Genomic DNA, 23590 nt, shown 5'->3' with positions numbered 1-23590 from the left:
CAACGCGGAAAAGGAGTCGATTTTATTTTATATTTCCGATGCGATGATTCAAGAGCGGATTCAGCGGATTGAGATTGAGAAACTGTTTATTGCTAGAACAATGATGACATAACCTAAATGCAGACATGTTATATATTGTATATAGATGCGTTGTGTTGTCGTTCGATATATTGTAGTCTCGGATTTTGTATCCCATGTGATATTTTGATGAAAGAAACAAAGCCGCAACGATGTCGAGACCTCCGGATCCGAAGTTTTTGCTGCGCGGCGACATGGATGAAAATGTTCACAGTTTGTTGTTCTCGATTAATTCTGATGTCGAGCATCTCTACGCTGGCGATGGAAAGGGCACAGTTCACATTTGGGATTTAAAAGTAAACAGTTGTTCTTCTTAGTAAATTGTAACAGCTTAATTGAATTTAATTAATAAAAATTTATACACACCGCGTGAGAGCGAGAAAGAGAGAAAGAGAGAAGTACTGTATTCGCGACATAAATTTATACACAGAAAAGAATGTTGAGATATGTTAAAAGAATTCAAACCGTTTCATCACGTTGCAGACGAACAGGATAAAATATCAATTGTCAGATGGGCAGAGTCCATGCTTTAATTTACATACAACTAATGAGACTGATTTAATAGTACAACGAAGACACGGAGCGATTGATGTGTACAAAATAAGTGAATCAAAGTGGATATTAGACAGAAGCACCAATTATGAATTTTGCAGTTTTTGCAGGTATGTTAACAAGTAAATCGGTTGTAAATATATTGATAAGCAAGTCTATATTAAAGTTAATATCAACATTTTTTTTTGTATCACAGGTCTCAATTGTTATATGAGAAGAATGCAGTGTTCATTCCACTTGACAATTCCAAAGTAGGGATATTATCATTGAAAACGTTCAAAGTGGAGTCAACATTAGACCCATCCAAACTGTCCTACAATGACAAATTAGGTATGGTAATGGCGATGAAACCATTGGTGGATACGAATGGCTTGGTTCTAGTTGCTTACGAGGGCGGGAAATTATTGTTGTGGGACACGAGGAAGAACGATGTCCTCAGTTCTCTCACCGTGGAACAATATCCAATGACTTTTGACTTTGACGCCTCCTCGATGCAAGGCATTCTTGGTAGCGCTTCAGAGAAATTGGAGGTGCGCAACTCTACTGTCTGGACAAAAAAATTTCAATCACTCTGATATTGATAAGTTATATTTATAAAAACTTTTAGATTTTCGAAATGTCACCGAATCATACTTTATCTCACAAATTTACGAGACTCTTGGAGCATGTTTCTGGCATAGCCACTATTTCTGTAAGATCGGACAAAAAGATTGTCACGGTCGGCTGTTGGGACGGACGTTTGATGTTGTTCTCTTGGAAGAAACTACGGCCACTTGCGATATTAAAAGAACACAGAGCAAGTATATACGACATTGTTTATTCGCAATGTAAAGTCGAAGCTTACGATACCAAGTGTTTAATGGCAGCGACTGGCAAAGGTGGTTTTATATCTATGTGGGATATATATAATTAGGAACCTCACAAATGCATGTACATTTATGTGTACAAAGCAACAAATATAAAAATATATTGTATAGTTATTGCAAATGATTCAATAAGTCTTTCCGTATTCCTGTATATCGAAGGAAGGGACTGTTGCATTTATATAATCATTATTATATAAATTCTCTGAGTAGTAAAATGCATTTTGTTTATTACACAACTGTACATGTGGTTTTTTTTTTTATCAATGCCATCGAACTATGTGATACGTCTTTTTACCAACTCTAAGCAATGATACATTATTACTTAGTATATGGATGCCAGGTACAATTACCTCATTTAAATTAGTAATTTTTTGATGATTTACATAAAATCCGCCCGCTGTTATGATTCGTTCAGCATCGTGATCGGTTTTAAAGCATTTTGCCTTCTTTGCTAGCTCGTACACGGTGATCCCTGGCTCAGATAAGATCTCTACTATGGTTGCGCCTTCGAACACATCTGTTAGTTCCGATGCATTTAATCTTACGAATGACTCAATTGATTTATCATACAATGCTGCAGAGGCGCGCTTTGCGGCCAGCAATCCATCCTCTGTAAGAAGTTAAATGCGGTAAATCATATAAGTAAATAATAACAATAATTTTTTAATAAAAATTACCTCCGTGTGCTAAAAGCGTGACTTGCTCCGCTAATAATTTTTGTGCCCTTCTCTGTTCCGGATCGTTCATATGACCGTTCACAATTTCAGTAATTTTATTCAATGGTATAAATGTGAATAGTTTTAAGAATTTTTCGACGTCGGAATCTTTGGTTCTGATGAAATACTGATACAGCTGGAAGCTCGAGGATTTCGTCGGAGACAGCCATACCGCGTTCAAAAGAGACTTTCCAAATTTCTTTCCACCTTCAGCAGTTATAAGCGGCAACGTTATGCCGTAAACTTCTTTTCTCAGACTTTTTGTGATCAGGTCGTATCCAGAGATGATATTACCCATTTGATCACTGCCGCCAATTTGGAAGCGACACTTGTAATTTTTCATCAACTGAAGCCAATCATACGCTTGGAATACTTGATACGTGAATTCAGTGAAACTCATCCCTACGTCGGAGTTCAATCGCGACTGGACGGAAGATCTGCCCAGCATTGTGCCCATTCGAAAATACTTTCCAATACTTCTGACAAATTCAATGACGTTTACGTTTGTATACCAGTCCAAATTGTTCATTATAATTAGAGGTTTCAGCTTTGTTTCCTTGTTTTTCCAAAAGTAATCTTTGTGATTGTTAAATATGGTCTCTATGTTCGTTGCGATGCATTTAATGTTCTCCTCGATTAAATGCCTTTCCATTTCGACGCGTTCAGATTTCCTATGACTAGGATCGCCTATCAAACCTGTAGCTCCTCCTACTAAGGCTATAACTTGATGTCCCGCTCTTTGCCAATGCAGGAGATTCATCAGGACGAGCAGATTGCCGACATGTAAGCTATCTGCTGTTGGATCGAAGCCAGCATAGACGCATTGGGATGACTTTTTCAGTAAATCTACTATTTCATTTCTGAAAAGATGTATATAAATTGATGTATAATACTTATAAATATCAGAAGGTGCCCTGATAGCACAGTGTCAGTTGGTGCCGTCGTGTTGCATATAAATTCGTGCATATTAACAGCAACACGACGGCACCAACAGACACTGTGCTATCAGGGTGATAACGTAAACAATTCTTATAATATAAGTTGCAAAGCGTAAGATAATTTTGTATACTTACGTACTAGTATCGGGAAATATATCCTCGTACATGCCCCTCTCATGAAGTTCCAATATATTTCTGCTGCAGTAAAATCTGCGTTTGCAAACATTAACGTTTCTGACGGTGGAACATAACCTTAATAAAGAACGTGCGTTCATTTCGCCGTATATTCGTTTCGACTATAGAAATGATACGGATAATTATTTTCAAAACTAGATTTTGTCCTGAACTTGCTGTATAAAAATGTGCGTACGTAAATTCATACAATCACTTATTCGCAATTCAAATTTAAAGTATTATACCGTCGGCCGATCTCAACCTCAAATAACGTGGCATCTGCCTGCCGATCTGCTTCGCCATAGCAGGGTATACATATATGTAAGATACTTGTGGTAGCGAATGTTGACTTCTAAGAAATAAATTTAAATCTAAATATTTATTGTATGTCGATATATTTACAAAAGAATACATTTAAGCACGTTAAATATCAGGCTAAATGTTTCTGTGCGCAATCATAAGTTGTTATTATAGTATAGCAAAAGTAAATTTGCTTATCAGTATCCTATTTTAGAGGGTGGTGTAGCAAAATATTTCTTGTTTCTCCTCACAAAAGAGCGGCTGTAAAAAAAAATAAAAGTAAAATGTGAAATAAAGAAAATACAGGCTACATATAGACAAGATGCAATTTATGCGTTATTTACCTAGAACTGAGAGGTGTATTGAAAAAACCCCGGGAGATACTACGCTTGAGAAGTGACTCTACGGATGGCGTATGTTTTAATTCTCCCGTTTTCGGAGTGTTAATGCCATTCAAGTTCGTAGGGTTCACGTAAGTTGCCCAATAATCAGATGGAATTTGAAGCAAACTCTCCACTATCTAGAACATAATGACATACATTACATTATTATTTCCCATATCAGCTATGTCACATTGTCAAAAGTTTCTCTTACCGCAACTTGATGTTTAATTTCGTTTAGAGATGGTTCCTGCGAGCTGTAACCGACTAAGGTTGGTCCAAAGACCTTGGCGAGATTACTGATGGGCATCTTACATTCAGCGCTACTCGATACTCTCTGTAAATGTAACATCAAAAAGGCCAGAGTATCTCGGTTTGGTTGCGGTAGTTCTGATATTGCTTGATAAAGAGCGGCGTCAGCGTCCTGTTTGTCCTCAAGTTGTGTCGCGCGTGTGAAGTCTTTCCTCAAACCGACGGTGATCAGTGGCTCTAATGATCTGTAAAATAAGAATATAAGTAAATACATATACCGCATCCTTTATGTACGATGCATATTTCAGGTGATGTACCTGAGAAAATCTTTCAAAGTAGAGCAGATAGTCGCAATATCGACGTTAGAAAGATTCGGGGCCCCTTTGTTTTTTAGGAATTTATCTTTAAGACTCCTGACATCTGCGGCTGCTCCGTTCACTCTGTATAATCCTTGCTCGTTCATTCCGCGTAATTCAACCTCGTTTATGCAGTGAACTACTATGGAAGGTACCATAGGTGATGTCATAGGTGTATAATCAGCTATAGTGCTCTATACATGAAAATAACATTTAGTGAAGTAATATTGACGCAAAAATGTTTTACTGACGTGGAAATTATAATAACGATACTTACGCCGCGTAACGTAGGCGTATTTCCCGTTGGGATACATGGTAGTGGTACTGAATTTTTACACTCAATATGAGCCGTAGCTCTACAATCTCTGCACTTCTGCATGGGCTTTCCCCATCGGATTCTATTAATAAATTGAAAGGCATTAAGATTTTTCTTTATATCTATAACTCAATTTCATCAATTTAATTATAAGCAATACAAGCTTTAATATGTTCACATAATAGAAGCATAAGCTTACTTTTTTCCACAAGCTGTGCACATTTCCGTTTTGCCGTAAATATTTTTTGCTACAAAATTATGATTCCTCGACATTTTTGTATTCATGGTATAGCCACCAATATTTGGACTTGGTTTACAGACATCCTCCGAGTCTGAAGTCGATGTCAGAATATCAGCCTTTGGTGCTGATGGCTAAAAAGAAGAAAATTATTACCTAGCAAATTCTGCGCATATATTTTTCAAATGTAGAATAATTCAATTACATGATTTAGTAACGTACCGCTATATCGATTGGCATTTCGTTAACATCAATGTGCGACAATGTTGATTTGTTATGTTCCGTACTGCTCTTACGCCGCTTGCGTGAATTGTGCAAAGGTATCTGGGGATCTGCGTTTTCATCACCGGGTATAGCCTCAATCGTGGACGATGCGGTAATTGTACCATCCTTTGGCATAACTACGGTAGTAGTCGCTACTATTCTATCAGAAGGGTTTAATTCTGTAGCTTTGTGCAATGCGCTGCGACGATGCTTTTTGGAATATTCGCTACTCGGGCGATGCTCTTTCCACTCTCGTTTTTTCTGATTTTGCAAAATATTGCTGATCTCCAAGTCATCTTCTGATCTCGATAGGCAGTTCAGGTCACTCAATAACGAGCCAGTGGAATTCAATTCCGCTATCGTGTTAAGCCTAAAATATAAATAGTATGATATTATCACATAATCCAATATAGGATCTGTTTTATATTGCTAGTGCAACCAGTTCAGCAATAGAAAACAGATCCATAGTTATCAGTCTTCAAGTAAAATGTTTATACTTACTTGTCGAAAGGCATGTCTTGAGTATGCATGCTATTTTGACGATTCAATGAAGTGTTATTAAGAAATTGCAATTTCTCTCTTGTTTCGTCGTTTATATTTTTCCCTTTGTCATTAAACAGGAAATCCCTGGCTGTAGCAATTTGTTTTTCCTGGAAAACGATATAGATATGAATAATTTGACTTGATTATTATAGCTAAAATATCTTTCAGAAATAAAAGAAGTATCGGCTACCAAAAGATCTCTCTGTTCCTCAGCAGCGCGACGCTTGCGGTTCTCCTCTTCCAAGTTTCTTCTTGCATGACGCAGTTTTCTATCGAAATCCGCAATTTCGTTATGAGCCTTGTCCAAAGCCGAATGAAGTCGTTGACATTCTTGCACCGACTCCAGCCATTTCTGTCTCATCTCCTCTTGACTTTCAGCGAATTGCAGGAATTCTGTGCAAAGCAATATTGAAGCAACATGTTCATATCTATAATACATCTAGCTATAATTGTAGAAAATTCTACCAGGACTATTGCAAAAAAACTAACGAAATAAGTAACGCGAGCCTGAGATAATATTGATTATACGTATAACTATTAACGAACCTTCCTCGCAGGATCCATTTACCAAGACGTTCGTACATCTCACCAGCTCGTCATATGTAGCTAAAAGTGACAACGACGTCATTCTTGTGCTTATTTTGTTGCTTCTAAACTGCTATTTTGCTGACATGTCACCGGCTTGCAACACTTAACGTTTCGTTCGTCGCGTGGTCGACGATAGTAGACAAAAACGGTTCAATGAAGCGTTAAATCCACACGAGCAACTGCACGCGTCGTACCGGTCGTACGCCGTCCTCGTTGTTGGAGTTTTGAAAGTCGCCCCTTTTCTGACCGTTAAGTTGACGGACATGACCTCTCGTGGAGAATACGTGAATTACGGTTAGGGAAGATTCACTTTTCGTCCGATGTCCAATGACGCTCGATATCCGATAGGAAATTTCGTTTTCTAAAGACTCTAGCAAAATCTCTAGAAAACGAACTTTCCTATTGGATATCGGACGCATACTACGTTTACGCGAGCGTTACTTCTGTAGTAACTTACGATAATTCCTTCGCGAAAACGGGATTTTCTTTCGCGTAAACGGGATTTTGTAGTAACTTACGATAATTTACTCCGCGTAAACGAGTGATATATCGTAAGTTACTACAGAAGTAACGCTCGCGTAAACGTAGTAATATATATATATATATAAATTTTATTCCATTTTATTCTCACTTGATCTATATACAAATACAATGAAGTTCACATGACTTTTTTATATTTTGATTGATCGGATTTAATTGCATGTGCTTATAATTAAAATTCTGCATATTTATATTTTTCTTTTAACAATATAATAAGATAAATCAATAAATCAATAGTTTTTAAATAATTTTTAGAACTTTTGTATAATAGCGTAATTAAAAAATGTGAGGAATTATAAAGAAAATCCTACACACACATGTATCTATATTATGCCTACATACATATTTTATGTATTATTAGAATAATAGATGTTTTACAACTTTTAATTTCTGATATATTACTAGGATATCTAATATATTACACATTAAAAAATGTTCTTATTATGGCCTGAATGAGATTTGTATATGATTTAGAGAATTTATCACTTCTTTAGGTATTAAATTCTTATTATATAACATTTCTAAAAATCATTGTTTATCTTTGTTCATTGATTAAGTTTTAATACCATTTGGAGAACATAAACTATCTTTTTGGACACACAATGTCTTAAGCTTGGAAAGTACAGAAATGAGCTCTGCCTGTACATTTGCTATCTTCGCTGCATGATAGATGGATTCCTGGAAACGTTTCTGACTGTTCCTCAAGTTTTGCGGGACCAGTACGCCGAACCATTTTATCGGATCCCCTGGTCCATCTGCGTCATCGCTTAACTTTTTAAAACTGATGTCAAAACATGGTGCAGTATCATTATCTTCATCTGTTGTTTTAGTTTCCAAATCAAACAAGGACGTCACCGTATCCTCTTTGTTTGGAACCTGCAACATACTGATATTTTCCTTTCCACGAATATATTTCGCTTTTGCCAATTCAATGTGACCATCCTTCAGCAACGTTTCCATTTGAATATTTCCATGAACTTTTTCCTCTATTAATTCTAATTTACGTAACATCAACTCGTCAATCTGTTCTGATAAAACATCTATGTTTTTATCCATTTCGTAATATGTGATTATCAACGCAAAACTTAATAATTGTAGTGTACGTAGGACAAAAAGGTTTTATCTGAAAGCGGAACACCGAAGATTGAAGTTATTGATGTACAAACATTTCTTCATTGCTGGAGAAATAAATATAAAAAGATGTATAATTTAAAAGATATAATCTATCATTAAAAAAAAACAAAACGTATTTTCTATTTTATATAAAATAACTTACCTGTATATTAAATATCAATTACCGTTAAAATAAATATCGTTTTCACCAATCTTGCAATTAGCGTTCTGAATATCCTGGTTTCATTGACAAATTAAATCTGTTTCTCCTGTTTCTTGAAGTTTCTCCTGTAATCCTTGAAGAAGATTCAACCAAACTTTCATTATTATTTTTATTAAAAGTCACGTGACATTAAAGTTATTCTCAAAGTGTACGCTGTTTTTAACACGATCAGAAAAATTCGTTCCGAAATTGTTTTCTTTTCAGCCGTACCAGAGAAAAGCCTGAGATGAGAGAGGCCATCCCGGCCTTTTTCTGCCTTTTTCGTGGGAACTGGGACAGTCGAAAGCCTCCGTACACTAGCGCCAGTGCATCCGTTTTCGAAATTGGTACTACGTAGCCATGTTCACTTTCCGACACTGCCGATGAAACATTATTTTGGTGCGCGTCCGTGCTACATCTGCAAATATTTAACATATAATAAAAATATATGAAATAAGTTATTAATATTTATCGATACATGTGTAAGATATAAATATTAAACTAATCTTCAACCAATTACAAGAGATTATTTATATTATCGAGATTATTTATATCTTATATGTATCAATAAATATTAACTTATTATATATATATATATTAATATTATATATTTAATATCTAATAGCTTTTTTTTTTTTTTTTTTTTTTTTCCTCTCTCATAACCATTAGTTAGTTATTTATTTATTTTACAAGTTCGAATTTTTTAGTACTATTGTGTATTGAGAGTAACTGTAAAAACTTTCATGTATAAAATCAGTTTACTATAGTTTTCGAGATATTTATAGTACCGATTTTTAAAACACAGTTTCGAGAAAATTGCGTTTAAAGTTTTACGTGACAGTGACACTAATAATAGGTGCATGCTGTGGATAAATTGTTGAATGAAATTTTTTCTTATCTTACGCAGCATCGTCGATGCCTGGGCTATAGAATACTGCTCGATCCTTCTTTTGACGAGCAACCTTTTTTATCCTTTTTTTACTCTTTGCGCTTCGTTCGTACGTCTTTCGACGAACACTGCGCGAAACGTTTCCGGACTTATGTTTATAGGGACGTTTTTGATCCACGTTCAATTTCCTATAAGACCCTGTAGTTTTATTGACCTGACATGCAACACCCTGTATATCAAAATAATTTTTAAATTTATTGTTACTATTGGAAAGTAAAACATAATGTTATGTATATAGAATAAGTTGCATAATGTTGAAAGCAAAACGAATAATTACTCATTAAAAACGCTTCTTTATTCTCTTGGTTGTTTAAGCGATGCCTACGTACGGTTTTTCTCGAATACAGATAATTTCCGCTCTTTATAATGCTCTTATGACACAATAGAATCGAAATCCATAAGGGAGAGACCATTGATTTTCAAGAACTTGAAATATTTCTGTAAATTCGAATGCGACATGATTAAAAATGAAACATACATTATGCGTTTTAGTTACGCTAAAATTTAAAATGTTACAGTCGTGTATATTGCACCCAAAAAGAAATTCTGTTGTTTAGTGGCTTTCGCATGATTTTAGAGGATTTTCCTTTGACATATACGGTTTCAAGAATAAGATATTTTAAAATCTAATAGATGAGGAATATATCCTCTAACCATGAGACACTATATATAGACTTAAGATTGCAGCCCTCTTAATGCTAGAGGAATCTCCTTTTCTCATAAATCAAATAATAATCTTATTTATAACAGCATTTATAATAATATTTTAATACGAATATTCTTCATTCAATCTTATTAAACATAACTTATATCCGATTATCATATGTTGACTGAGAGAAAACTTCTTCCTGCGTCAAAGCATATAACATGAACGAGGTAAACAAGTTTTTGATGGAAGCACATTTAGGCGACTACTGGCCCGTATTTGAGAGTGAGTATTTTTTCTTATTCTAGTAGTTTCTGTTTAAAGTTAAAAGCTAGATCTACAATGAGACGTAAATCATAGTTGCATAATGATTAGAGCCAAAGCATATAGATAACATGGCATGGCGATATACAGTCAGTAGTAGACATATAATTAAGTAACGTACAAGCTTTGATGTAATTTTAACAGTCAGGATACGCCAAAGCTTGTGTGTTACTTATATACGTCCACTGATTATGATTGTCGATCGCTACGTCATATGTTATATGCTTTGGCCCTAACTACGATTTACGTCTCATTGTAGATCTAGCTTTTAACTTTAAACAGAAACTATACTAGAATAGGAAAAAATACTCACTCTCAAATGCGGGCCAGTAGTCGTCTAAATGTGCTTCTATCAAAAACTTGTTCACCCGTTCATAATAAAGAATACTATATTAGCACTATATAGTCTGCATTGAAAAACGGTGCAATTAAAAAGTAGCATTATTTAAAATATTAACGTTGTAAATTACTCTCTTGCAAAATTACTTTCGCAAAAGAGTAAAAATGTAAATATCAAGATATTATTATTTTGTATTGTAAATAGAAGAAAGGCGACCGCCGATCGGAATCGGCAGGGGCGATGGAGGGCCTCTATAGGTTGACCTGCTTTCTAACGGATGTTAGTTAAAACTTAAGGTAAAAACCCCCTTAAAAGATAAAAACTAATATTTAATTTATAACTAAGAAAATGCAAAGTCCAAAATGCATTTAATCGCAATGACATTCGGTACAAGCAGGACACAGCCTTTAAAAATATTGCTTATATATAATTTTTTGTCGATACTAGTACCAGATTAAATAAAATAAAATTGTGCATTATATCAGATGAAACCGTGTAATTTGCAGCATTTGCAGATATAGCACGGACGCGCACCAAAATGATGTTTTATCGGCAGTGTCGGAAAATGATCGTAGTACCAATTTCGAAAATAGATGTAACTGGCGCTAGTGTACAGGGGCTTTCGACCGTCGACGCTGGTCGGACCGACTCCCACGAGGCACGAAAAAGGAAAAAGATTGGGACCGGGGCCAGTTTAGCATTTTTAGGAATATTAACAAGTGTATAATTATATTAACATGACTACGCCGGTGTTAACAAAGAAGCAGCAGAGGCACAGCTTGTCAGCTAAAAAAGGGCCTGTCAAGGGGTTACGGAACATCTTGGCACAGCCCAATTCAAATTTCTGGTACTTTCACATAATAATGTCAATTTTTGGAGAACTTAGTTTTAATAATTTTATATAATAGCATTATTAAACATTTAATTAAAGACAAACATTTATTTATAAATGTTATCAACATTTGAACAAAGATAATTGCAATTTGTACTTATTTTTGCAAAATATTTTCTTAGGCCAGTCATCAATGTAAATCAGTATACGGAGTTGACGAAGAACTTAAATACGTAAGTGTGATTTTGATTTAAGATATGGATACACTTGAAAAATATTGTTTTTAATTGCCATGAAAATGTCTTACAGGATATTACCGTCAATCAAACAGACTAGTAATAGAATTTCTAAACATGTGCTTAAAAATCTGTCGAAAGAAGATCGTACGTTGGCTAGGAGAGAAATGTTAGAAACGGCATCTCCAAAGCCTGACATATTGTAAGTACTCTATATTCTGTGGCAGCAAACAGTTTGAAATTTAGCTGTTTTGTCTGAATTCCAGGAAATTTATGATTATGGGTATCAATGTAGTTACTCGAGCCTTAGAGAAGGACAATGTATGTTGCGTCTTATTAGACGCTAATGTTGAACCGCCTCTAATAATAAAACATATTGTTACTATGGCGGTGAACAAGAAAATACCTGTTCTTCTACTACCGATTCTGAAAATAGTCACGTTAGAAAAAATGGGATTTACCGCAGCAGCTTTTGCTTTAAAGGTAGCGTATAAATATTTTATCGCCTTAAAGGTATACATTTTTACAGATATTTCTTAGAAATTTATTATTTCCGCAGCAAGAGGTGAAGCAATGTCCAGATAATGTTTGTCATCCATTGTACAAATCGATAGCAGAGGCTTTTGAAGACTTTGAAGCGCCAGAGTGCTTGCTCCAACGTTTTGAACTCGACGAGACATCTGACAAGGACACAATGTGTGAAGCGAAGACCACAGGCATGGATTGTGATACAGACCCAAATATTTCTAAGCCAGAAAAATCTGTTGCAGTATTTACAGATGTATATAAATATAGATCTTCGCGAGACAAGAGGGCTTTCATACCGCCAACTGTCGGCAAAAGTTCTCAAGTCTCTCAAACACCATCGGCTGAATTTATTGCTTTAGACAATGATCCTGATCCTGTCAATGATAAAAATTGTACAACTATAGTGAGGAGTAAAAGATATGTAAATATCAGCAAAGAAGAAAAACATACAGAAGAATCTGAAAATGTAGAAAAGAATCAGTCTTTTAACAAATCGAAATCAATCGATAATAATTCAGATTCAATAAAACACACAAAAAATTATACATTAAAAAGACACCGAAATGACAAACCTAATTATTTATCGTTAAAACTAAAACGTATACAAGGAAATGATAAACGAACAAAAGCAACTAAATTAGCTAAGAAAAAGCGATAGAGGTAATTGACAGTTTACTAGTAAAGTAATTGTCTATCTAGTGAATAAAATTCAAATTTTGGATACGATTTTCAGGATCCTGCATATAATAAGGAATTTTGAGTGGAAAAATAATCCAATGCGTGGTCAAGAATAAAAAATATATATAACAAATCTCAGATAATTGGGTAAAAATAAATTGTGATATTGTTTTTCAAATCAAAAATGTTAGCGAGTGTGATTGCACTTATCTTATTTTACGTTAAAAAATTGTTAAACGTTGGCTTCGACACTGAAATATCTAACAAATAAATTCCTATCTTTGAAGGATTGCTTAATGGTAAGGATTTTAGGAAATTATATAACTAATGACTAATCAATACCTTATAGTATTTATATCTTTCATACTTGTAGCAAAATACGTGAGAGAAAAATTGCATTTAATTTAAAAGAATTAATTATAAAAAGAAAAAATAGAACAAAAATATGATGTACAGTAATAAATATATATTTTTTTATATAGATTATATTATATACAAAGATTAGCCCTATATTTTGCATCGTCAATTAAATAAGTACTTTATATATATATATATATATATATATATATATATATATATATATATATATATATATTAGTAAATAGGATTGTATTTACTAATATAAGTAATACAACTGGATTAAAGTTTCTGGCAATAAGAAACAGTAATATTACTATACTTTTATACAATTACATGTGATATTGGATCAACATATAACAAATTCTATACAGTGTACGAATCAAAATGAATTCAAGTCAGTCTTCTGCGTATTAATTTCAATAACAATTAGATATAAAGACGTTAGATGAATAATAATTCATTTAATATCCTTGTTTCAATATATATAAATTTCATGTGATGCTTTAGAAAATATTGCAAGAGATGGAATATTGTTGTATTTTATTATAAAACATTAAAATATATTCTAAGCGCAGCATCTTATATCACACAGGTAAACTTGACTTCACAGATGATCTAAACATTCTTGTAAAGAACATGAGACCAGTTGTTCCTCCTGGTATATGACTTATTAGAAAGGATAACGTAGCTATCAACTGCAAAATAGCGCACAGTACTGTCAAAGGAGTCGATTGCAAGTGCAGAGCAAAATAGAGCGTGCCTGTTAACGTTGCGAAGTACAACAAGGTAAAGTACTTCTTCTCAGCTAGGAATAATGATTTCATATAACTTGATCCCCACAAAAAACAAAAACTGGAAGAAATCTTTCATTAGAAACGTAATATTCTTCTCACATATACGTATTACTTCTTAAATACATTGTATATGTACCTCGTTACGAAGAAGAGACTTCCTAAGGAATAAAGCAGAGCAAATTTTCTTGCTTTGAGTAATAAAACGGGTATATAAATCGCTGATAGACAGAAGCATAATAATCCCAGAAGAAAACATACAGCGAAGGATATGAGTCTCTGCGTTCTCGTCTATCAGAATAAAAAGAGTAGAATGTAAATATATTTCTCTTGTGAGAATTCAATATTCAACATCATTAATATAAATCTTATTTAATGCAATAACAAGAGCATAAAGTTAAATTATTTAATCCATCCATTGCTATCAATAAAAAAATGTACTGACTTTAAATCTACCGATAAAAGATCAGTAGATTTTTGAATTGATAATTAGTGGGTGATTTTTAGCAAATTTATATAAACAAAAGTTGATTTGAATTTGATTTCACAGATATTTCGTACAGAAATGCTTCGAACAGAAAAGTTGGAAAATATCAGATACAATATTGCACACGCAAGCTAGGACGACTTTGAAAATTCCAATTAACTTGACCAGCAATTGATTCGACTCGGAGAACTGCTTCAGAAGGTAGAATAATTTCAACTATACACAATTCCTTGTTCTTGGTCCAATCTTTCTTCCCACGTTTGGAACATCAAAACGATTTAATAGAGAGCTCTATCCATGTTTACAAAGTACCACAGGTATCGCTTGACAATTGTCAATTAAATTAATTGGAATTTAGGGCAACGTCGCTGAATAAGTAAGTTGGCACTGGCCCTTATATTAAATGGTTCTTGGGCTAGTCAGAATTTTCACATTAATCAACATCAGTCGATTTATCCGTCGGTTCGTTAAGGTTATGAAAAACTACCATAGCAGGACAACATTCTCTTTGAGATCTTTGGACCCATCCTGCATCCTCCTCCGCATCGTCAGTATTTTTTCTCCCGAACCATCTCCCGAGGCTCGTTCTCGATATCGCTACCGATGGAATGGCGATTTTATATTGCTTTTCATTTTTGCTGCTGAGAAGATACTCGTTCAACTCCTTATTGATATCGGCCATTTTGACACATCACATTCGCGGCACTCCGCGGCGTATAAAGCCTAAAATGTTATCAACTGAAGAGAGAAACAGCTGTTATATCGATTATTGGCAAGTAATCGTGTAGCCGGCACGCTACTTTATCGACCATCGCGAATTGCTTTATCGATCGTGTGCGAGACACAAAGGCTACGTTCCTTTTGACGCTTCAGCTTCAGCGCTTTCGTCTTCGTTCGTTCTGTCTTCGTTCTTCGTTGCACATCGAATATCAAACAGAGATGGAGGCGAGGGATGCTCTCACGCTGAAAGCGTCGAAAGGAACGCGTAGCCAAAATCATTTGGAACATTGTAAGTAGATAAAAATAGTCGGATAATGTCCATTTCTATCAATGTAGATTAATAACTTAAAAATCCCCGGTTTAACTTGCTTTTTTTATCCCCCTTTCCAGTTTTAAGAATCAGAAGAAGATAAGAAGTATATAGTTAACTGAGATTAAAAAGTTAATCCGCGCATTGATAGAAATGGACATAAGCCGTAACTGTTAACTACCTATAATTCCACTGTATATTCTGTGTGTCCTCCATACAATCTAAAATACCCCGGATTTTTAGTCATAAGTTCGCGCGTTTGTATCCCGAGCCGATCATAAAGAGAAATTCGCTTTGTAGGTACTATTTCGACTTTTGAGTAAAAAAGAATGTTTTACTAATATAATGGCAGACTGCGAAGCAATTAGATGAGTACTTTAAATAAAAATATATGTATATTATCATGTTTAATAATTATATATACAATATAGTACTTCTATATTGTTCATACAATTAATGGAAAGATCATGAATTTATTAGATGTTACGTTTCTTTTAATATAATATATATGTATAATTACGTATTATATATTCAAATTAAAAAATTGCAGATATATAATATGTATATAATTACTTAAAAAGAATTATACGCGTGAATTATTCGAGACGTGTAGTAAATGACCGCTCCGTGCGTCGCGTGAATAAAAAATATACCACGGTGGGTTTTCAAACTTACATTTATTTAAACAAATCAACATTGACCTCATATTTACGGATTGTATACTGTATTTGTTGCACAGAGGATGCACCTTTCTATACGCGAGATCTACGCATCTCGCGGACGCGTCGTACCGTTTGGACAAATCGTTACGGTCGGGGACAAGGGCAGGGAATGGGGGTGGGGGGGGGTGGGTGGGGGGAAGACGGGAGACAGGGAGGCTGGGCGAGGATTGGACTGAGTACCGACAGAATAATTAACGAGATTAGAAGAGCCGGACTGGAAACAGGTCTCACGTTATCACAATGTAATATCGCATTAGAGAGCATAATAATTACAATAATCGTATAATAAATATCGTAAATAAATAATGTCGTTCGTGGGAGAAGAAGAGGAATGACGTATACGCTGATAGGCGCAAAGAAAAAAACGTAACAACGTAGCTCAGGGAACTCGGACAACAAATCGAATCACAAATCCGAAATTACAAGTAACACGCTATACGAATTACCGTTAATAAAAACCCAGGGTTCCGCTTATCCGTCTTATATAGTTTTTTTTGTGTCTTTTTACCGCTAAATACGTACTGCTCACGGCCCCGCTTGAATCTCTCGATTATACGATACATAGGATGAGACTGCTAATTATTCAACATGAAGATCCCTAAACTTATTCTCACACTGCGCCAGCACGAAACGAATTTGCACCCCCGCGGGGAGGGGGGGGGGAGGAGGGACTGAGATGTCTATCAATTGTCGTCGATTGACATCGCGTATATACTTAATCGCGAAACTCCGTATATGTGAACTCAAGGGAAATACAAACGAGAGCGCGAAGAAGAGCGTGAGGAGAACCGTTCGTCCGTTAATTTTTACGCGCTTCGACAGATAACGAGCTATCATCCCGTGCCGATTTCTCTCATCGATAATTTCGCGATATACCGAGATTCGAAGGGCTTGAAAATTCTTTTTTAAGAGCAGCTTTTTCGAGGCGAAAGAAACGATTTGCCAAATCTAATTCTTTATTATCCTCCTTCGCCGCTCACTGTCGAAGTAGAAAGTAAAAGAAGAGGCGTTTGCAAAACTCTTTCTCTCGTTCGCCGCATTTTCTTTATATACACGGATTTACGCAACTAAGCGTATTTATGCGAGTATGCGTGCGCTTGTATACATATTATATCATTCTCTTTCTCTCTCTCTCTCTCTCTCTCTCTCTCTCTCTCTCTCTCTCTCTCTCTCTCTCTCTCTCTCACACACACACACACTCTCACTCTCCATACGTATAAGTGTGTACGTCTCCTCGTGGACATAAATTCGTGTGTATTTTCGTTAACTATATACTTTGGCTTGTCCTCACACCTTACTGCACCTCCACCTCCTATTTTAACGCTAATGGCAGCACGGATACAAGTTTTTTCTTTTTACCGTAATAGCGTCCTCTCAGCGCACACACGTGTCCTAATCATCCTACTTCATTATTCGAACGAACGCGTGTCCGTGTCTTACATATATACACATACATGTGTTTGTGTACATAAACGTACACACGGCCCATCCGCCGACGACCGTGCGCGCGAATGGCGGTATGAGCTTCGGCCCTCGTTTGATAGTGAGTACGCGACGTAGTCTTTTATTTTTTACGCTATGTATAATATCGTACAGTACGCAATGACGCCGTAATAAACCTTTATGTGTACGCACTACGAGAGGGGAGAAAACTATATATATATATATATATATATATATATATATATATTTATATTTTTATATATATATTTCTTTATATATGTATATATACGTGTGTAATTCGTGGAGAAACGAATCTCTATGTAGCGTATAATGCGTGTACATACGTACGTACGTGTAAAATACAAGCGGCGACCATGCGGCGCGACCGCGCGACACGACGGACGCGTCCTGGCCCCCCTGGATACCCATTCTTGAAATCGTTCGTTATGAAACGAATTCGTTTATGAACGAAAAGGTGCGTCAACTGGGTTCCCATTGGCGCTCAACTGAGAAATCCCCACCTTTTCGTTCATAAACGAATTTGTTTCATATAACGAACGATTTCAAGAATATATAGGTACCCTGGCGCCGCCTGGCAGCGTTACACCTTGGCCCTTCGCGCCTTGCGAGGTGCGAATTCGGTGCGACGACCGCGTGAACGCGACGAGTCGGCTTCGGTTAGATCGCGCGGATCGGTCGCGCGGTCCGCTCGGGCTCCCCGATTTTTCCGCGAATCGTCGTCGACGGAAGCGCGAGCCGGAAATGAAAGCGCGCGCGCGCGCGCGCGCGTTCGTCGCGGATCAGGGATCTTCGCGAGAATTCGCGGCGGAACCGCGGAACGACTTGCGCGTTCGCTCGAATGCATCGCGTTTCCTCTTCCTCGCCTGACGCGATCCCGTGCGTTTCTTGTTTCGAGATGATAGTCGCGGCTGCATCAAATTTGTCGCGAAATATATGGCTGTCACCTCGAAATTATCATCGTTACGATCCGCGAAAAAATGTTTCTTTTTTATTTACGCTATCGTATAGCTTTGTCGATGAAGTTAGCGCGACTAATGTCCATTTTTACCAATGCAGATTAACTTTAATCCCGGTTTAACTTACTTTTTATTCTTCCCTAGTTGTAAAAATTAGAAATAGATAACGCAGACAACACGCATGTTCCAAATAGAGACATATGACGTCTTTAAGGGCCCGAGGCGGGATACTTTGTTGCGCTCAGAAAAGCCTGTACACTACCTATATCTATATACGGGTCTGTAGCGTTAACCTTTAAGAGAAACGCACGGAACGCGTCGATCTCGCTGACGGTTGTGCTCGATTTCGTGACGCTCAGAAGGCGAGATGCGAACGGAGTACAAGAGTAAACGAACGTAAACGGGCCTCCTTCTCGCGGCGGACACCTTCGCTACGAGTACTCGAATTAACTTCTATATCGTATCGCTAGTCGTAATATCACTATAATCGCTCATCGATCGCGTTCCGGGAACGGTTTACGGACGATCGATGAGACTTAGAAGGGAACGAAAGGGGAGCGCGTGTCGAGAGGGTGCATCGAGAGAGAAAGAGCGGCAAGGTACATACTTAGATGAGAGTTACTGCGCGCGCGTGTGAGTCTCGCTCGCGCGAAAATTACCGGGTGAGGGTTCACGCGGCGCCAATTATACGCGGAGCTATCCTAAAAAAAGAAAGAAACAAAAACAATTACGCGCTAAACGACGGTCGTTCGCGCGACACGAGATCGGACGTGTTCGCTAACGAGGGAAAATAAGGGGGGATTGAAGTCTAATCAGCGTCGTCGCTCGAGCGCACTCGGCCGCGACTAACGCGTCCCTAATGTGCGCGGGGGCGGCATCTCTCCCCGTTAACGGTATACCTGCTCGCAAACACGACCGCACCTAAGTGAGAAATTCCCTATGCGTTATGCTATATACAGTAATATCGGCCGCGCAGAACACTGAGCCATATCGTTCACGAGACACACGCACGATATAGAAAAAGATCATGGACGCAAGGGGGGCTGAGGGGATGTCGCATCGAGGGGGATGAAGGGAGAAACGATTAAATACGCGCAGCCGATCGCCCTTCCCCCACGGACGCACCCTGTCGGTTTTCTCTCCTCCTTGGTTTCTCTTTTTCTTTTTCTTACCCCTTAGTACCCCGTACTCACGCGGTTGTCCACCGACGTTTCGATCCCTTAATTAATATTGCACGCACCGGCACACACGGGGGCTACGTATCCGGCGGCGTTTCTTTTTATTTTTTTTTCCATGTTACGACCGCCAGATCGTCGCCCGAACAACGAATGAAATCGATCGTCGCGAATCTGGATCGATATCGCGCGTCGATATCGCGCGGCGCTGCTGCGATCCAACGATCTCGCGCACGCCGATATAACGTATAAAATGAAAGGAAAAAAAAAAACAGATATGAATGAGTAACAAAGAGTCGTATCTCGTCGAGCCCCGACAGCTCTCGATCGAGCGGACTCTCGGGGATCCGCGTTGCCCCTGGAACGAGGCCAATCCTTTGATCACACGATGCGCTCGAATCGCATCTCCGCGATTTTTTTCCTCTTTTCCTCCTTCTCTTCCATTTTCCTCCCTATCTCCCATCTCCTCTTACATACTTGTCGCTCGAACGTGAACGTTACAAATATTATATAATTACGTGCACACGTACCGAGGGGGTACGTGCACACATATACAAATTATGCTTAGCATTATTTATTCGCGCGCGTCCGAGCGATCGAGGCAGATCGCTCGACCCACGTCGGACGCACCCTGTGTGTATCCACGATCTTACATCCTCCGCAGCGGAGCATTCTCTCTCCGCGAATCAACGAGTCACGCTTACACTACAGAGATTCATGTCATTATTATTCCCTAAGTCGGTACTTTATAATCGTTTTTAGCATTACGTTATTAATTACGTTATAGAACTATCAATCAACGCCCTACACCGTGAACCGTCTCGTCCGCGTTCGCCGGGCGACACCCGGCTGTTCCGTCACGCTCGCCCCACAGAGTTCCCGGATCTACCCGGATGTCCGCCCGGTCGCGCGCGCGACCCTACATTTTTTCGTCTTGAGCTGAGAACATTCAGACGTCGCGCTCTCCGAGGAGGAGTACTTCCGCTTCCCCGCGAGCGCGACGAAACGCACATGTATATATATTACGCTATTTAAATAATAGTCAGTCCTTGACCCCTCGCCTCGACTTCCGCCCGTTTCTGAGAACTTCCGACTCGCGCGTCTTCTATGGAAATATGAAACCGTCGAATGCCGAAAATGAGTTGGAAGTTATTTCGTTTTTTTTCTTCTTTTTTTTTTTGGTATTTTTCATTGTAGTCTTCGTGTAGGCCAACGAAGTTTTCGGCGCCCGTGCGGGCGCGATTATGTTAGAATCTTCCTTCCTCGTCTCGTTCGACCTCGTTAATCTTCATCTCGACTAGTTGTGCCCCGCCGTTGCGTCTTTTAGGTGGTTTCGAAGATTATATTCTTCGTAAGGCCCTTGCGAGGAAACCGTGGTGCTGCTGCTGCTGCTGCTGCTGCTGTTGCTGCTGTTGTTGCTGTCTGGTCGCGGGACGCCTCTCTCTCCGAATAGCTGTTTGAACCCCAATTTAACGGTGCATCGTCATTTTAGCTTCGTCATTTGAGACTTCGTTTTTTTTTTATTCAGTAAGTTTTTATAAAATCGTAGGAATGGATATTAGAAAATAATAATTCCTTTAAACTGTACAGGATCTTCATTTATGTTTTTTGTTGCATTTTGCCGAGCTGCTTGTGACAAGCGTGTCGATTATAAATTAAGGAAGTGCCGTGGTTCACTGCCGATACTTAATCGACGGCTTATGGAAGCAATCGTTATACTGTCGTAACGTACTCACGCAGCTCAGGAGACTCGGCCCTCACCAACCAAGGATCGTCGTACTTGGACACTTCCTCGCTGCGAGTTCTTCCGGGCGGTTTGGGACGCTCGCGAGGACGCATGCGCGGTCCCTCCTCGCTCAACGATCTCTTCGTTGCATCTATTTGCTTCGGCACCTCCAGCAGGGCTATGGATCTGGTCAGCTGGGGCCTCTGTCGCTTAGTCTCCTCGCTAGCAGCGCGTATTATTACCGTCGGTGGGGGAGGCCCGGCCTGGGGCAGTCTGTCCTCCAGAGGATTGGTAGGGGCCGTCGTTTTCGCCCTGAACGCACCCTTCCGGATGAGCTTGGGCTTGCTGGACCTGCGCGCTGGCGGCGAGTACTCCGGCGAGTGTTCCGGTCTTATGATACTCTTCCGCTTAGCGGGAGTATCCCCAGGCACCCTCGGCGACCAGACCGGAGACGATAGATCCTCCGGCGTGGTCGCCTTCTTCGGCGGCGTTTTCTCCGGCGACTCATCCTTCCAGCCGCCCTGATAGAGCGGGAACGGCGCGACCTGATTGAGGATCTTCCACCGGAACTTTTCGTCGTCGCTCTTGCTGGGCGTCGCCGCCTCCGGCGGACAGTCCGGAGGCGTGACATTGTGGAAGGGTGACCATTTCTTGCCATCGATTACCTCGACTGGGATGTCGCTTGGGGACTCGTCGTACGGCGTCCACTTGATATCGCTGATGTGCTTCTGCTCGCGCTTCTTTATCCCGATCGTCGGTAACGGCGACGAGTCCTCGTACGGTGCCCATTTGGTGCTGGTGATGGAGATCTCTGGCGAGATCAGACGCCGTACGATTCTGTTCTCCAGTTTGCTCATCTGCCGTGGATCCGGCTCCGGCGACATGCTCCTGCGTATGCTGTACTTGGGTCGCTCGCGCAGACTCTTGCTCTTCGTCTCGTCCTGACTCCTGTACCACTTCGGCGCCTTTTTCTCGGCGGGCAAAGAGACGTGCGGTTTCATGGCCCACCTTGCTCGTATCTTCTCTCGTTTCTTGCTCTCCGCCGGACTGATGACCTTCTCCTTCTCTTTTTCTTTGTCTTTGTCTTTGTCTTTCTCCTTAGCGGAGAAGCCCCATCTCCTTGAACTTTCGCTTCTCACTTGCGCCGAGCGCTCTAACTTGGGTCGCTCTCTTTTCCCTCTGGCGGCTCTTGGATCCTCGCTGACTTGCCTCTTCACCTCCGGTTTCTCCCATGTCACGGCCGAATCGTCGGGCGTCAACGACTTCGAGTAGTACAGTTTCTTTTCATCCTTCTGTATCGGCTTCTCCGGTATCTTCTCCTGCGGCTTCACTTCCACCGGTGACGCGGGCGCCGGGGTTTTCACCTTGGGACAGGTGCACCTGGGCTTCGGATTCCGCATTACATCCGGTACCTGTAACCACCTGGCCTCCCTCGCGAATCTGGTATCGTCGCTGCTATGCTTCCTTAGATCGTGCATCGGTGTCAGCAGATTCTCCGGTTTGACCGACCACTTGTCCGTTTCGGCACTGTGATGCTTCCTGAGATCGCCGCGATGCACGCCCTCCGACTTCTTCCCTTGCGGAGTCAGACTGTGGCAGCTGCACTTTGTTTTCTTGGCGAGATCCAAGTCGGTGCTCGAGGTATGGAGCTCCCAGCGGAACTCTGTACCCTCGCTGGTACGCCTTCTCAGATCCCAGATCGCCTCGTGGGGCGACATGAAGCTGCTGGTGCTCCATGTCACCTCGGTGCTGCGTACCCTCAGGAAACTGGCGCGTCCTCTAGTTTCGACTTCCTCGCAGCTGCAGACCCTCGTCGGCGTTCTTTGCGACTCCAGTGGTGCCGGTTCGATGGCGTCCAAGTCCTCGATCATCCATGGGATCTCCTCGCGGCGCCGTCGGCCGCACGACGGGCAAAATATGTCGTCGTCGC

At 39.3% G+C, this 23590-nt stretch overlaps 7 protein-coding genes across 10 annotated transcripts; 2 read left to right on the top strand and 5 right to left on the bottom strand.

Annotated features, from left to right (window-relative positions):
• Positions 1-230: 230 nt before the first annotated feature.
• LOC143900084 (guanine nucleotide-binding protein subunit beta-like protein 1) lies at positions 231-1620 on the top strand. Its single transcript, XM_077411041.1, has 4 exons — positions 231-374; positions 562-740; positions 827-1160; positions 1238-1620. Exons 1-4 carry the CDS (start codon positions 231-233, stop codon positions 1541-1543), a joined length of 963 nt encoding a protein of 320 aa, XP_077267167.1. The 3' UTR covers positions 1544-1620.
• A 74-nt stretch (positions 1621-1694) lies between these two features.
• On the bottom strand, positions 1695-3607 carry Tyrrs-m (Tyrosine--tRNA ligase, mitochondrial). Of its 2 annotated transcripts, none has more exons than XM_077411038.1 (3): positions 3286-3607; positions 2174-3072; positions 1695-2106 (listed from the first exon to the last, which is right to left on the bottom strand). In XM_077411038.1, exons 1-3 carry the CDS (start codon positions 3423-3425, stop codon positions 1757-1759), a joined length of 1389 nt encoding a protein of 462 aa, XP_077267164.1. In that variant the 5' UTR covers positions 3426-3607; the 3' UTR covers positions 1695-1756. The 2 variants fall into 2 exon arrangements, with proteins under 2 accessions (XP_077267164.1, XP_077267166.1); XM_077411040.1 differs by having other exon boundaries at positions 3290-3426.
• An 86-nt stretch (positions 3608-3693) lies between these two features.
• On the bottom strand, positions 3694-6865 carry Tum (Rac GTPase activating protein tumbleweed). The gene is made up of 10 exons (XM_077411037.1): positions 6520-6865; positions 6164-6366; positions 5932-6080; positions 5389-5800; positions 5128-5300; positions 4890-5010; positions 4574-4806; positions 4219-4501; positions 3969-4144; positions 3694-3885 (listed from the first exon to the last, which is right to left on the bottom strand). The coding sequence occupies exons 1-10, from the start codon at positions 6599-6601 to the stop codon at positions 3822-3824; spliced, it is 1896 nt and encodes a 631-aa protein (XP_077267163.1). The 5' UTR covers positions 6602-6865; the 3' UTR covers positions 3694-3821.
• A 764-nt stretch (positions 6866-7629) lies between these two features.
• On the bottom strand, positions 7630-8695 carry LOC143900085 (vacuolar ATPase assembly protein VMA22). Of its 2 annotated transcripts, none has more exons than XM_077411043.1 (2): positions 8400-8695; positions 7630-8224 (listed from the first exon to the last, which is right to left on the bottom strand). In XM_077411043.1, the coding sequence occupies exon 2, from the start codon at positions 8155-8157 to the stop codon at positions 7654-7656; it is 504 nt and encodes a 167-aa protein (XP_077267169.1). In that variant the 5' UTR covers positions 8158-8224; positions 8400-8695; the 3' UTR covers positions 7630-7653. The 2 variants fall into 2 exon arrangements, with proteins under 2 accessions (XP_077267169.1, XP_077267168.1); XM_077411042.1 differs by having other exon boundaries at positions 8378-8693.
• A 2589-nt stretch (positions 8696-11284) lies between these two features.
• On the top strand, positions 11285-13466 carry LOC143900508 (uncharacterized). Its single transcript, XM_077411939.1, has 6 exons — positions 11285-11522; positions 11690-11740; positions 11817-11945; positions 12010-12226; positions 12303-12931; positions 13005-13466. The coding sequence occupies exons 1-5, from the start codon at positions 11413-11415 to the stop codon at positions 12927-12929; spliced, it is 1134 nt and encodes a 377-aa protein (XP_077268065.1). The 5' UTR covers positions 11285-11412; the 3' UTR covers positions 12930-12931; positions 13005-13466.
• A 291-nt stretch (positions 13467-13757) lies between these two features.
• LOC143900511 (vesicle transport protein SFT2C) lies at positions 13758-15291 on the bottom strand. Its single transcript, XM_077411944.1, has 3 exons — positions 15075-15291; positions 14240-14391; positions 13758-14161 (listed from the first exon to the last, which is right to left on the bottom strand). Exons 1-3 carry the CDS (start codon positions 15267-15269, stop codon positions 13894-13896), a joined length of 615 nt encoding a protein of 204 aa, XP_077268070.1. The 5' UTR covers positions 15270-15291; the 3' UTR covers positions 13758-13893.
• Positions 15292-16275: 984 nt separating this feature from the next.
• Positions 16276-23537, bottom strand: LOC143900505 (uncharacterized). 2 transcript variants are annotated; one of them, XM_077411932.1, is made up of 2 exons: positions 21667-23537; positions 16276-21387 (listed from the first exon to the last, which is right to left on the bottom strand). In XM_077411932.1, the coding sequence occupies exons 1-2, from the start codon at positions 23529-23531 to the stop codon at positions 21258-21260; spliced, it is 1995 nt and encodes a 664-aa protein (XP_077268058.1). In that variant the 5' UTR covers positions 23532-23537; the 3' UTR covers positions 16276-21257. The 2 variants fall into 2 exon arrangements, with proteins under 2 accessions (XP_077268058.1, XP_077268059.1); XM_077411933.1 differs by having other exon boundaries at positions 21671-23537.
• Between the last annotated feature and the right edge of the window lie 53 nt (positions 23538-23590).

Source organism: Temnothorax americanus, unplaced genomic scaffold (genome assembly GCF_048541705.1).
Source record: "Temnothorax americanus isolate GAGA-0224 unplaced genomic scaffold, ASM4854170v1 Scaffold3, whole genome shotgun sequence".
NCBI lineage: Eukaryota > Metazoa > Arthropoda > Insecta > Hymenoptera > Formicidae > Temnothorax > Temnothorax americanus.
This window is presented reverse-complemented; position numbering and strand designations above follow the sequence as displayed.

Excerpts from the sequence above, each read along its gene's own strand:
- Tum (XM_077411037.1), bottom strand. The coding sequence starts at position 6,601 with ATGACGTCGTTGTCACTTTTAGCTACATATGACGAGCTGGTGAGATGT. Across the intron at positions 5,801-5,931 it reads CAAGACATGCCTTTCGACAA|GCTTAACACGATAGCGGAAT; the intron begins GTAAGTATAAAC and ends TTTATATTTTAG. Across the intron at positions 4,502-4,573 it reads ACTTTGAAAGATTTTCTCAG|ATCATTAGAGCCACTGATCA; the intron begins GTACATCACCTG and ends CTTATTTTACAG.
- Tyrrs-m (XM_077411038.1), bottom strand. The coding sequence starts at position 3,425 with ATGAACGCACGTTCTTTATTAAGGTTATGTTCCACCGTCAGAAACGTT. Across the intron at positions 3,073-3,285 it reads ATATTTCCCGATACTAGTAC|AAATGAAATAGTAGATTTAC; the intron begins GTAAGTATACAA and ends ACATCTTTTCAG. Across the intron at positions 2,107-2,173 it reads CACGCTTTTAGCACACGGAG|AGGATGGATTGCTGGCCGCA; the intron begins GTAATTTTTATT and ends AACTTCTTACAG.
- LOC143900505 (XM_077411932.1), bottom strand. The coding sequence starts at position 23,531 with ATGATCGAGGACTTGGACGCCATCGAACCGGCACCACTGGAGTCGCAA. Across the intron at positions 21,388-21,666 it reads GAGTCTCCTGAGCTGCGTGA|CTATTCGGAGAGAGAGGCGT; the intron begins GTACGTTACGAC and ends GGGTTCAAACAG.
- LOC143900508 (XM_077411939.1), top strand. The coding sequence starts at position 11,413 with ATGACTACGCCGGTGTTAACAAAGAAGCAGCAGAGGCACAGCTTGTCA. Across the intron at positions 11,741-11,816 it reads TTGACGAAGAACTTAAATAC|GATATTACCGTCAATCAAAC; the intron begins GTAAGTGTGATT and ends AATGTCTTACAG. Across the intron at positions 11,946-12,009 it reads TCTCCAAAGCCTGACATATT|GAAATTTATGATTATGGGTA; the intron begins GTAAGTACTCTA and ends TCTGAATTCCAG.
- LOC143900511 (XM_077411944.1), bottom strand. The coding sequence starts at position 15,269 with ATGGCCGATATCAATAAGGAGTTGAACGAGTATCTTCTCAGCAGCAAA. Across the intron at positions 14,392-15,074 it reads GAGAATGTTGTCCTGCTATG|ACGAGAACGCAGAGACTCAT; the intron begins GTAGTTTTTCAT and ends TTATTCTGATAG. Across the intron at positions 14,162-14,239 it reads AGTCTCTTCTTCGTAACGAG|TTTTTGTTTTTTGTGGGGAT; the intron begins GTACATATACAA and ends GATTTCTTCCAG.
- LOC143900085 (XM_077411043.1), bottom strand. The coding sequence starts at position 8,157 with ATGGATAAAAACATAGATGTTTTATCAGAACAGATTGACGAGTTGATG.
- LOC143900084 (XM_077411041.1), top strand. The coding sequence starts at position 231 with ATGTCGAGACCTCCGGATCCGAAGTTTTTGCTGCGCGGCGACATGGAT. Across the intron at positions 375-561 it reads TTCACATTTGGGATTTAAAA|ACGAACAGGATAAAATATCA; the intron begins GTAAACAGTTGT and ends ATCACGTTGCAG. Across the intron at positions 1,161-1,237 it reads GCGCTTCAGAGAAATTGGAG|ATTTTCGAAATGTCACCGAA; the intron begins GTGCGCAACTCT and ends AAAAACTTTTAG.